Source organism: Sus scrofa, chromosome 5 (assembly GCF_054392235.1).
Source record: "Sus scrofa isolate SSC_HxYL_T2T_F1_AM1 chromosome 5, Sscrofa_HxYL_maternal_Yorkshire_Landrace_v2.0, whole genome shotgun sequence".
Classification (NCBI taxonomy): domain Eukaryota; kingdom Metazoa; phylum Chordata; class Mammalia; order Artiodactyla; family Suidae; genus Sus; species Sus scrofa.
This window is the reverse complement of record NC_139387.1, coordinates 3,854,801-3,866,999: the sequence shown is the minus strand read 5'-3', so window position 1 is coordinate 3,866,999 and position 12,199 is coordinate 3,854,801. Positions and strand designations below refer to the sequence as shown.

The 12,199-nt window shown below is 59.3% G+C and overlaps 1 protein-coding gene across 1 annotated transcript in view; it reads left to right on the top strand.

The window, feature by feature from the left end:
* FBLN1 (fibulin 1) overlaps positions 1 to 12,199 on the top strand; it is an 88,874-nt gene that overhangs the window by 34,245 nt on the left and 42,430 nt on the right. The window contains exons 9-14 of the mRNA XM_003125955.7: positions 4,297 to 4,440; positions 5,190 to 5,318; positions 6,049 to 6,174; positions 8,559 to 8,678; positions 9,982 to 10,113; positions 11,750 to 11,873. Of these exons, the coding sequence (XP_003126003.3) occupies positions 4,297 to 4,440; positions 5,190 to 5,318; positions 6,049 to 6,174; positions 8,559 to 8,678; positions 9,982 to 10,113; positions 11,750 to 11,873 (775 nt within the window). The remainder of the gene's footprint in view (positions 1 to 4,296; positions 4,441 to 5,189; positions 5,319 to 6,048; positions 6,175 to 8,558; positions 8,679 to 9,981; positions 10,114 to 11,749; positions 11,874 to 12,199) is intronic.

The following is a 12,199-nucleotide window of genomic DNA, read 5'->3' as shown; positions in this document are numbered from 1 at the left end:
GAGACACCTGGGGTTGAACCGAGTGACTTGGGGTCATTTACGTACCTCCTCTGAGCCTCAGCTTCCTCCTCTGTAGAAAGGGACCAGTCACCATAGCGCGAGACAAGGATTTAAGCAAGGTGGTTGTGAAGTGCCCTGTGTATTGGAAAAAATTGTTTTGAAAGGTGCTCTGTGTTAGTCGTCAGATTTGCAGAGACAGAGAGTAGAACGGTGGTTGCGGGGGACCCGGGGGCCCGGGGGATCGATGGCGATCCAGGTGGAGCTCTGCTTGGGATGCCGCGAGCGTTCTGTCGGGGGAGGCGCTGAGAGAGGGCTGGATGCCACTCATTTGTACACTTAAACGGGGCAAACTGGCAAAATACGGCGTTGCTGTCAGAGGAGGGTCCTTGTGAAATGAAGGAAAACCCCACGGAATTGAGTAAAAGGGGAAGGTCTGGCTGAGACCGGCCAAGTTGCCGAGGCCGCGTGTGGCAGGGCGGGGGCTGCGGTGGCCAGAGTGGCCTGTTCTGAAAACAGGAGGTGGCCCCTGCTTTCTCCTGCAGGTGTCCCCGCCAGCCACCTGGCTGGGTCACTGCATGCTGCGGGGAGGTGAGTCCTGGTCTGTGGGGCTGCCCTCTGCCCTCTGCTCAGCAGAAGCTTCTGGGTCCTCCTTTTGAGGTCAGAAAGACGTCTCCCCTGATCTGAGCCGCAGGGGCCACTAGTCAGGAACCAGCCTCCCTGGGGCTGCCCCTCACCCGCCTTGAAAGGCAGGCACCGCTGGGAGCAAAGGATGGAGAATTTGTCTTCTTTCTCTCTCACCCTCTTGCCGATGAGTCTGTAGATCTTTGACTTGAGATGGTGCTTTAGACCCAAAGCCCTTCCCCCTTTCCTTTCCCTCCCAGGACATTTAAAGACAAACGGAACTTCTGTCTTCAGCTGGTCTGAACCCGGCCCCAGTCTTTGTCCCTAAAACTCTCCTTTCAGTGGGAGGCGTCTGAGCTGTGGGGGCCTCAGCTTGGCTGCGGCTGGCCCCTCGCCAGCCTTCTGCCTGCGAGGCTGTCGTCACTGCAAGGAGGGGGCCGGTGAGTGGGAGGCTGACAGCTCTCCCCGGGCCAGGACGCAGGGGATCCCGCCCAGACCTGCAGCTCGCAGGGGCTCCAGGGACGATGGAAACCCCGACTCATGGCAGAATCAGTCTGGTTTCCACCAAGACGGAGCATTTTTGCAAGTCTCCACCCGGCCCCTTTTCCCCCTGCCCCCACCCACTATGGGGTGCAGCTCTGTGCAGGGGGAGGGGAAAAAGCAGGAGCCCGGGACCCAGGACTGGCGGCAGCCCAGCCTCTTGAACTTGGGTCTCCAGGGGCTTCGGAGACCACAGCGTGGCTCCTGGAGGTGCCCTCATCTCAACACTCGGGGCACGGGGGCGGGGCGCTTTTCATGTGCCCACAGTCCTTGCCACCAAGTTCGGGATTCTTTCTTCATAGAAATTACCTTTTTTTATTTCAAAAATTATATTCATCTTTATTTGCAAAAAAAAAAAAGCAAGCAAAACCCCAGTGCAGAAAGGGAAAGCTTCTCCCCTGCTCGGCAATGTCTGTGTATCCTAGATTTTTTCTTTTCTATTACAAATGGGACCAGATAGGTTTTCCTGCTGTGGCGCAACGGGGTCAGTGTCGTCCTGGGAGCGCTGGGACACAGGTTCGATCCCTGGCCCCACCCAGTGTGTTAAGGATCCGGCATTGCCGCAACTGTGGCTTGGGTCACAACTGCAGCTCAGATCTGACCCCTGGCCCAGGAACTGCATGTGTGGTGAGGCAGCCGAAAAGGAGGTGGGGGGGCAGACGTTTCAGCCACTCTTTTTTTAAACCTACTTCATGTATTTTGACAGCATTTCATGCCATTACCTCTCTGTCATTTTTTTAAAAAAAATGACTGCCTGGTCCAAAGTAAACCTTTCCAGGGAGAAAGTGTATCAAGAGAAGAGTGTCAGGATGGGTGTCGGGGGGAGGGCGGTCCCCCCCCCGCCCCGTGTCCTGGGTCTTTGGTGTGCACGTCTCCGTGGGCGGCAGCGTGACCCGTGGTGGGAAGCTGGGACCTCGTGTGTAGCCGGAACCATCTTCCTAGAGTTCTTGGACCCATCCCTTGGGTCCCGAGAGCCTGTCTGAATGTCCCGGGGCCTTGAGGTTTGGTCACCGAGAGCCTTGCGACTCTCACGTCTTGTCTTCTCCAGATGTTCCTTCTTCTTTGTCTTCTAATCCCCCTTCCCCACCTCCCGACCTACCTCCCTTTCCGATTTAGTGGGGATGAGAGAAGAGGCCAGCCCCAGGCTTCCCACCATGGACCCACCCTGGTCTCCAGATGTTTGAGGGTCCTGGGTTCGGGATCACTGGGTGAAACAAAGAGAGCGCCACCCCCATGCCACCCCACCCCCGGCCGCTGGCATCACCCGGGCTTGCCCCACGTGATCCCCTGAGAGGAGAGATTGCACGATCTGGGTCCCCGGCTCCCCGCATCGGTTCTGTCTGCCCGTCCCGTTTGCTCACTCTCCTACCCCTTCTTTCCGTCCTTCATTCCTGCCTTCTTCACCTGGTCCTTATCTGGTGGAGCACAGCGCCTGGGGGCTCCCCTCTCCGTGGAGCCTGTGATATCTCCAGGGACCCCAGGGTTCCACGGCCCGGAGTTTGGGAACCATAGGTCTGATTGGCGTGCTCGTGGCCCTGGGGAAGGTAGCAGGAGTGTGTCTACATGCTGCCTTTATTCTTGATACAGGGTGGGGGCCGCCAAGCTCTTCCTCTGTGGGGCTAGAGAGCAAACATCAACTTCGCCCACTGTCGGGTCTCTGTTGCAGCCACATGAGAGAAGGGACCTGGCTGTGCGCTAGTAGAATTGCGTTGAAAAACACAGGCTGCAGGCTGCACTGGCCGCGGGCTGTGCTTTGCCCACCCCAGATTTCAGGGTCCTCGTCCTGGCTGGAGGGCAGGAGACCTTGGTTTTAGATCTGAGTGAACCCCAACTCCAGCCTTGAGTTCAGGGAGTTTCCTGGTTCTCAAATGCAGATAATAGGAGTTCCCTGGTGGCGCAGCGGGTTAAGGATCTGGCGTGATCACTGCAGTGACTCAGGTCGCTGCTGTGGCCCGGGTTCGTTCCCCGGCCCAGGCACTTCCGCGTGCTTCGGATGTGGCCAAAAAAGATGCAGATGACAATCCCGGGCCTGCCTATCTTGCGGGCTAGTGGTGGTGGTCGAGGGCTGTAATGGGGTCAACACTTTTGTAAACTGTAAAGTGCTGCCCCCGTGAGACCATCAGTATAAAGGACAAGGAGGAAGGCAGGCTGACCCCTTTGTCTGCGGAGGGTGGAGCTTGGTGGCCAGAGGAGAAGCACAGCTGACCTTCTGCCATCACCCCCTTCCCTCGCCACCCCCACCCCCCAGGTGTTTCTAAGTGTCAAACCAGTGATTCTTAAAACCTGAGGTCCTTCTGGAAGACCACCCCTGGTGGGAAGTTCCATCGCTGTGGCTTTGCATCCAGTCTGAGCGTGAGGCGCGAACCGATGTGGAACCCCCTTCTTGTTGCTTTGTTGATCCGTACTTGCTGGGCGTGTGTTCGTCAAAGGGGAGTGAACACCCCGTGGTCCCCATCGGAGGCTGGTCCAGTCAGGGAGGGAGCCCGCGGGTCAGTGGGCGACCTCAGAGCAGCCCTTGCCCTGCCCCGGTCCGTGCAGGTCCGAAGGGGCCTGGAATGGGGGCAGGGATGTGGGAGGAAGCCGGGCCCAGGGGGCCCCGCTGTAGCTTAAGAGAGGTGTGTTTGCCAGGGGCAGTGGCTTCCCGGGCAGGGACCGTGTGAGCGAAGGCACAGAGGTGGCATCGGAGTATTATTAGGGCTGGAGCCTGAGCGGCTGGAGAGACCGGCCGGAGTGAGGCTGGGAGGCGGAGGAGCCCAGGACACAGGGCTGGCCCCTAGGGGCGGCCACCGCGTCCCCCTGAGCCCCTGCCCAGCTCAGGGAAGACCCTCGTCGCGGTGAGGCGTCTGTGAACACAGGAGAGCGCCTGGAGTGCCAGGCTGGGGATGCGGTGCTGTGAACCGTGGAGGGGTTGGGGGCTTAGGGGCAGGAGGATGGACAGGGAGGTGGGAGTTAGGTGTGGTGTGCTGGTGAAATCGGGAGCCAGTGAGGAGGCTGCTGAGGGGTCTAGGATGCGGCGTCATGGTCACTCCGTCTGTGGTTTTATAAAGAGGGGGTTGGGATTTCTTTGGCCGTCTAGGCACTGGCTTTGGGAAAGCCCTCCGGGTCTGACCACTCTCTCTCTCTTCCCCCCTGTAGATATCAATGAGTGTCTAAGTATCAGTGCCCCATGCCCTGTTGGGCAGACTTGCATCAACACAGAAGGCTCCTACACATGCCAGAAGAACGTGCCCAACTGTGGCCGTGGCTACCATCTCAACGAGGAGGGAACCCGCTGTGTTGGTTGGTATTAAAAAAGAAAACCGTGTTTGAAGTGGGCGTTCCCATCTGCTCCCAGCACAGCCCCTCCTTCTCTGGAAGGAGAGGGCAGTTCCCCAAAGGGAGCTGTTGACCCCTGTCCATCCCTCCCGTCGTGGCTGGTCCTTCCTGGCTAGTGCCTGGACTGGTGCAGTAGAATGCCAGCCCAGCCCCGGCCAGCGGCTTTGCCCCTTCGTTCTGTCCAGTGGATCCTGAGCTACAGGCTCTCTTGCCCTCCCTGCTCACAGCCCTGGTGATGGCTCCCCAGGGGTGACAGGCAGAGGGCAGGTGGCCCTGCTTACAAGTCAGTCTTCGCCCAGCCCTGCCCTTCTCTCTCCGTGTGGTTTTTGCTCTCACGTGCGGCCTTCTCCTCAGCTGCTGTGCATTCCTGTGCACCCAGCCTGCCCAGATCCTGGCTGGACGGTCCCCTCCCTATAGCCCCCTGAGCACTTTCATAGCCTCCACCAGGGTCCCTGCCTGCCCCCCAGGGCAGGGGCCCCCCAAAGTAGAGGCAGCTGTCTCTCTGGCCTGGGGCTGGCACGTTGCAGGTGTTCTGTGACGTTGTGTTGAAGAATCAACGGGTGCTGCTTTGTGGGCTCCTTCCGTGCCCCTCTTTCTGATCATCTCAGGGCAGGCCCTCCCCCCCATAGCCCCCCCCAGCACACACGCACACACACACGCACACACACGCACACGCACACGAGGTTTTTCACTGGCTCTTTCTCTTTTGCAAGATGTGGACGAGTGCTCACCTCCCGCTGAGCCCTGTGGGCCGGGGCACATGTGTGTGAACTCTCTTGGAAGTTTCCGCTGTGAGTGCAAGGCCGGCTACTACTTCGACGGCATCAGCAGGACGTGTGTGGGTACGTGGCCATCTGCTCAGGGGGCCGGCCGGGTGATGCCCCGGAGAGACCTGCCTGGGGTCCTTTGCAGTGACCGAGGCCTGCTCCTCACCTCTGCAAATGCCAAGGGCAGACAGTCCCAGAGAAAAGACCCCAGTCGGGAGACTCCCCCTTATTCTAGCTGGCCAGTCCTGAGGCTCTTCGGGAGCCCCCACCCCCACCCCCACCCCCGGGCGTGAACCAGGTTCCCCATCTAGAGAACAGGTGCTCTGCTTGGCCCAGGACCTCCTGGGTTTTATGCGACTACAGTCCACTCTATAAAAGCTCCAGAGGCTTGATGATTCCCCAGAGATCCACTGCTGACCTGCACGGCCCGGAGCTCACCCAGGGCAGAGAGAACCCAGGATGGCACAGTGGCCAGAACAAATCCTATCCCCAAACCGGGGTGCTCAGGGGAGGCTGGCACTTGCCCCGCCCACCCCCATGGCACCTTTGTCAGATTCCTCCTTTGGGCTCTGGGGTGAAGGACTGGCAGGTGGGCATGTGCCCAGACATGCCATCGTGGAGGGGGCACGAGGCTTGCCCAGTGGGCAAACAGGCCGGGTGTGGTCCCGGCTCCCCTGCCGACTCGTCCTGTGTTTGGGACAAGTCACAGTGCCTTTCTCTGGGAGGAGACCGGGGGAAGTGGGGGACAAGGGTTGAGGGCTGCCCAGGGAGGACGCTGCCCAAGCCGCCTGCCTGCTCTTTTCAGACATCAACGAGTGCCGGCGCTACCCGGGGCGCCTGTGTGGCCACAAGTGCGAGAACACACCGGGCTCTTACTACTGCAGCTGCACCATAGGCTTCCGGCTCTCCTCTGACGGCCGCTCCTGTGAAGGTGGGGGACAGGGGGTGCCCCGAGACCTCATCCTTCCCCAAGCTGCAGCCTCCTGGGGAAACTCACCACTCTGCCCGTCTGCAGACCCGTTTGGGACTGCGTCACACCTGTGCCCCAGCACATATGAAAGGACGTGTTAGCAGAGAAAATGCCTCTAAAAATGTACCTGTCAGAGACGACAGCTCACCTCGATTTTCCCTGGGCCTTGGCCCAGCTGATAACATCTGCTGCACACATGGGGGTGGGCGACTTGGCTGCAGAAGCTGCGTGGATGTGGCGGGGAGGCTGGGGCTTGGGGGCATCCAACCCGCCACCGACATGCCCTTGGGGCCTGGCTGCCCTCACCTGCCTCAGCATCCTCACAGGGCACATGGGTGGTTGTGACAAAGAGAAACAAAAGCGGTACACTTGTTTAAAGTGGTAAGACGGATTGGCTTTAGACTACTACAGCAGAGGAGAAAGACCTCAGCTCCACCGAAACAAAAAGCGCAGGCTTGTCACCTGCCCGAGTGCGTTAAGGATCAGTGCTGAAGGCTGTTAGGGGAGTGTTTGGTGCAGTCAGGCCAGCCGTCTGCTCACTGGCTCCGACCCTCCTGCCGCGTCTGGGGGTGGGGCCTCCCCTTCTTGATGATCGCATTTCAAAGGCTGGGTTCCCAGGTCCTTAGAAAGATGCTCCGGGGTTGCTAACGATACACCTCGAAGGGACAGAGAAAGGATATGTACTCGCAGGTTTGCTAAAGTACATGCTTCTGAGAAAAAAGGGAGTCAGGGCCTGTAGTCTGATGCGGGCCGGAACCCTCAGTAACTTCTCTGGCAGCGTTGAGCTTCCCCAGGCAGGGTCATGGTCTTGGGTGATGCTGAAGTTTGGTTGGGTCTCTGTGTTGGGGGGTGGGTTGGACCGAATTATTGGTGCCGAGAGTCTTGGGGTTCTCAGATAACACTGCCCCCTGTGGTGATGGACTGAGATAGGTGAACCGCGCAGGGCCTGGCACATGGTGGGTGCTCAGCAGACGTCACATCTTCTGCGGGCAGTAGGTGATGAGGTCAGTAGAAACGGAGCGCTTTGGACCACCCTTGGCAACTCCTCACGTGGCCCATCAAGCCCCCTTCTTGGCAGTGCAGTGCCCCGGGGGTGACCTGTGAGCCAGACTCAAGACACAGCAGCTCTTAAAATCCTGCATTAAGAGGGATGAGCACAAAAATCGGATGTGCCCGGATGCCCCCCAGACTGTAGCTCTCGGCCTGGAGGATGGACAGTGCGAGGGACTCCTGGGCGCTAGGCTTCCCCAGAGATGCTGGGATTTGTCCCCAGGAACCAGACCCAACATGCGTGGAAGGGCAGGAAACAAGATTCAGGCCTGGGGGTCCCTTGGGCCTGGCTTCAAATCCCACCTCTGTCATTCTTAGGGCCTTGAAGAAGTAGCTTAGTGTCTCTGGGCCTCAGTGTCCTCATCTGTGAAATGGGGATCGTAGGGCCCACCCCGTGGGGGTCGTGAGTATGAACCCAGGGGACGCCTGTGACGTATTGTCTGTCACAGTGCCCAGGACGAGTCAGAGTGCTCCCGTACGGAGGCTGCTGGCATTATTGTTATTATATTGGTGACCTGTGCTGTCCCTGGTTGCCCCTAAACCACTGATTAACACAGATATTGTCTAGTTCATACTGTGGACATAAAACCAGGGCCTGGCCAGCCTTGCCAGATTATTCCACTGCCTCCTGCCCAGGTTCCTGCCTTCAGGGAGTGTCTCTGGGATGTGAGAAGCCACATGGGGCGGAGGTGAGCATGTGAATAGGGGATCAGGTGGCAGCCAAGTGTGTGGGGGGACTCAGGGCTGAGACAGGGGGTGCGAGGCTAGTGGAGAGTCTTGGCTGCTCAGAATTAGGAGAAAACAGATGTGAGAAGACACTCCTGGGCCAGAGATGGACAGGCTTTTTTCCTGAAAGCCACACAGGACATCTTTCAGGCTTTGCTGGCCACCTCTGGGTTGCGACAGCTCCACCGTGCTGTTGTGAGGCCCAAGCCACCACAGACCCTGGTGAACGAATGGCCGTGGCCGGGTGCCAATAAAACTTTATTTGCAAACTCAAGTGGGGGGCCGGAAGTTGGCCAATCCCTGCTGAGTGAGCAGAGGAGCCAGATCCCAGAGGAGCCAGAGCCCAGAGACCGTGTGGCTTGAAGCAGGTGGGGGTGGGGAGATGCCCAATCCCCCAGCCGTGAGGTCTCTCTCCCTTGGGGTCTGTCTCTCTTGCGGTGACCCTGGGCAGATGTCTGATCCCTGAACTTGGAAGGCTTTGCCTCTGCCTATGTGTTAACGCGAGGGAGGTCACAGGCCGGCCAGGGATGGGTGACGCAGCTCCGAGCGGGGAACCTTCTCTCTTTCAGACGTGAATGAGTGTCACAGCAGCCCCTGCAGCCAGGAGTGCGCCAATGTCTACGGCTCCTACCAGTGTTACTGCCGGCGAGGCTACCAGCTCAGCGACGTGGACGGGACCACGTGCGAAGGTGAGGGCTTCCGGCTGGGCGGAGGCCGGAGCACCTCCGCCTCTGTCCCTGTCCCCGCCCCCCCCTTCTGCCTGGCGGGTGGTTTGGTTTTACTCCCCCGAGATTTCGTAGGATGCCCTCTACCCATCATGGAGTAAGGCTTGCAAAGGAGCAAACCCTCTCCTTGGATTTTTCTGTAGTGAAATAAAACGTCCCGGCGGTGTTTGCCGTGTGTGGGGAGACCTTGAGTGGGGCTTGGCGCGGGCAGGTGATGCCGGAGTGAGGAGGGGCCTCAGGGCCCACCCACGTTGCTGATTCCCAGCTCTGCCTTGGGCCCGTTTTCCTTTTTTGGGCCGCACCTGCAGCATATGGAAGTTCCCAGGCTAGAGGTTGAATCGGAGCTGCAGCCTGCTGGTCTACACCACAGCCACAGCCACACCAGATCCAAGCTGCATGGGCCACCTACACCGAAGCTTGCAGCAGTGCTGGATCCTTAACTACTGAACGAGGCCAGGGATTGAACCTGCATCCTCATGGATACTAGTCAGGTTCTTAACTCACTGAGCTGCAGCTGGAACTCCTTGCCTTGGGCCTTTTAAAAGCCCCTCTCTGGGCCTGGGCCGTCTCTGCTATGACATGCGGGTTAAGCCCACAGTTGCAGCTTCTTGGAGGAGGAAACCAAATCATGGCTTAAGAGCGCTTCCTAGGGTGCCTGAAGGGGAACTTTTTTTTTGTTTTTTATTTTTTTTTTGTCTTTTTAGGGCTGCACCTGTGGCATATGGAGGTTTCCAGGCTAGGGATCGAATTGGAGCTACAGCTCCCAGCCTACACCACAGCTCACGGCAACACGGGAGTCTTAACCTACTGAGCGAGGCCAGGGATTGAACCCGCATCCTCATGGTTCCTAGTCCGATCTATTAACCACTGAGCCACTACGGGAACTCCTAGGCAACTGTTGTTAAGATGATTCCTACGTCTGCATAAGGTGCGTGTGTTAATGACACATTTAACAAGTGGCACTAGGGCTTGGCTGGCAAAACATTTCCCCATGTAGTCACCCTGAAGCCTTGGCTCCTCCCCCACAAACACGCTTCATGCCATGAACTTGCTGTGTGGCTCCAGGCTAGGTGCATCCCCTCTCTGGGTCTCAGTTTTCCCTTCTCACGTGATGGCCTCTGAGGCCGCCCCAGCCCCAGCGCTTCAAGGCCCCCTGGGTCCAGCTTGGCCTGGGCAGCTGCCCCCCAGGCCGCAGCTCAGTCAGCCCACGGGGGTGGAGCCCGGCCAGGGTCCACACGGACACTAAGGGTGGGCTTTGCTGTCACAGACATCGACGAGTGCGCCCTGCCCACCGGGGGCCACATCTGCTCCTACCGCTGCATCAACATCCCGGGAAGCTTCCAGTGCAGCTGCCCCTCGACCGGGTACAGGCTGGCCCCCAACGGCCGCAACTGCCAAGGTGAGCACGTGGAGCCCCTGGTCTCTCTCAGGCCGTCCTGGGGCTCTGCATTCGGGTAGGGAGCCTGGCTGTGTCCTGATCTCCTGCCCCCGGGCACACTTGTCCTCCGGGAGGGCTGAGCCCTCCTGCCCCAACCTGGGAAGCCCCAGGGGGGCCCAAAGGGGGGCTGGCAGCCTTTTGGAAGATGCCACTGTGAAGGAAACGGGCCGTCAATGCCAGGAAGACCCACAGCCTAGCACTGCCCTTTAGGCTCTCCTTCAGTCATTCAACAAACCCTTGCTTTGGGCCAGGTATTAAGGGCAAAGCAGTGAGCAGATGGTACGGGCCTCTGTCTCAAGGTCTTGGTCCGCACTTGGCAAGGGGATGGGCCAGTCAGGATGTGTGACAAGCCTGAGGTCTCTGTATTTAGGGACCTAATGGCTGTAGGGTCTGGCTGGGGCTTGAGAGTCGCCTCCAGCATTGCCAAAAGCGGGCAAGTGGCATCCGGCTGGTACTCGGCTCCCGTTTCTGAGGACACCCCGCACCTGAGGTGGTCCACTTGGTTCCGGAGGGGCTGCTGAGTACATGTTTGTGAATGAGCAGCCCTGGCATGGACACGCGGGCCTCCCTGCCGGGAGCGGCCACAGAGGCTGAATCAGAGGTCAGGTCTGTCCAGCCGCTTCCTGATGACCCCCTCTGCGGCTGGGGGCCCCGGGCTCTGCAGGTGTCATTCCTGGTCAGAAGGTTTGAGGACTTCGATCAAAGGCGGGGAGGGAGCTGCGGGCCTTCCTGGGAGGGACCTGCTCAGCCCGTCCAGGACTCTGGGTGGAAGTTGCTTTGTTTTCGCGTTTCTGAAAGAGCAGCTGACTTCCTGATCCTGGCCAGGCGCCCTCACCGCAGCCTGGGGTCCTGCCAGACGCGGCAAAAACACATTCCTGAGCCTCAGCCTTTGAGGTTGGGCAGGGCTGTTTTTGCCACCGACAATCAGGATTTGGCATCTCTTAACAGATGCCTCTGGCGCGGTGACATCCCCTGAACCCACCCTTTGGCTGCTCTGGACAGTTGTGGGAAGGGGGACGGCTCCCCATGGCCAAGGTCACCTTGTGACAGTCCCCCAGGCCCAGATAGTGACCAGCCCTGGACACTGGGTGTGACATAGGACCCGTTAAATCTCAGTCTCTTCGTCTGTAAAGCGGGGCTGGTAGCTTCTGCTCGTTCCTCCCGGGACGTTACAAGGGCACCTCTGAGCCTCAGAGAGGCGCTGGCTGCCTGGGTTCCGAGTTCACCTCTGCCACTTACAAAATATGTGACCTTGGGCCAGTCGCTTAACCTCTGTGTGCTCGTCCCTAAAACGAGGATAAGCACAGCCCTTGCCTCATCGACTTGTTGTGAGAATCAAGTGCGTTATTCCTGCAAAACCAGGGCCATCAGAGAGCGTTTGATGTCACCGTCATCACGCTCGCCCCGGGAACTGTGACTAACAGCCATTTAGATTTAAATCTAAGTCACTTATAAATGAAAGAGCAGCCAGCAGACGGCAAGGATGGGCTGACCTCCCCCGACCCTGGTTGGCGGGAGGTCCGGGCACCCCCAGCCGTGGACAGGGGTGGCCGGGGGGGCCTTGGCCTTCACGGTGCTGCTTCGGGGTCTCCCGCAGACATCGACGAGTGTGTGACCGGCATCCACAACTGCTCCATCAACGAGACCTGCTTCAACATCCAGGGCAGCTTCCGCTGCCTGGCCTTCGAGTGTCCTGAGAACTACCGCCGCTCCGCAGACACGTAAGTCCCTGGGCCCCGCGATCGTCTGTCTGGGTCGGCCTTGCCGGGGCCCGGCTCCCCGCCCGGGCCAGGAGTTAATGAGCTGTGCCCTCCCACGTGGCTCCTGGGAAACTCCAGGAGCCCTGGTTCTCAGGCCCCCACCTGCCAGTGAGACGGGTCCCAGGAAGCCAAGGTCGTGACCTCTCGCTCTGCCGGGGGAAACCTCGGGCCAGGGTCTGGGCCTCAGTTTCCGCATCTGTGAGCCGCAGGTGTCAGCGCGTGCTCTGGGTCGGGTGAAGGTGGCCATGACTGTGGGCGAGCTGCTGTGACTTGCTGGGGTGCCGTTG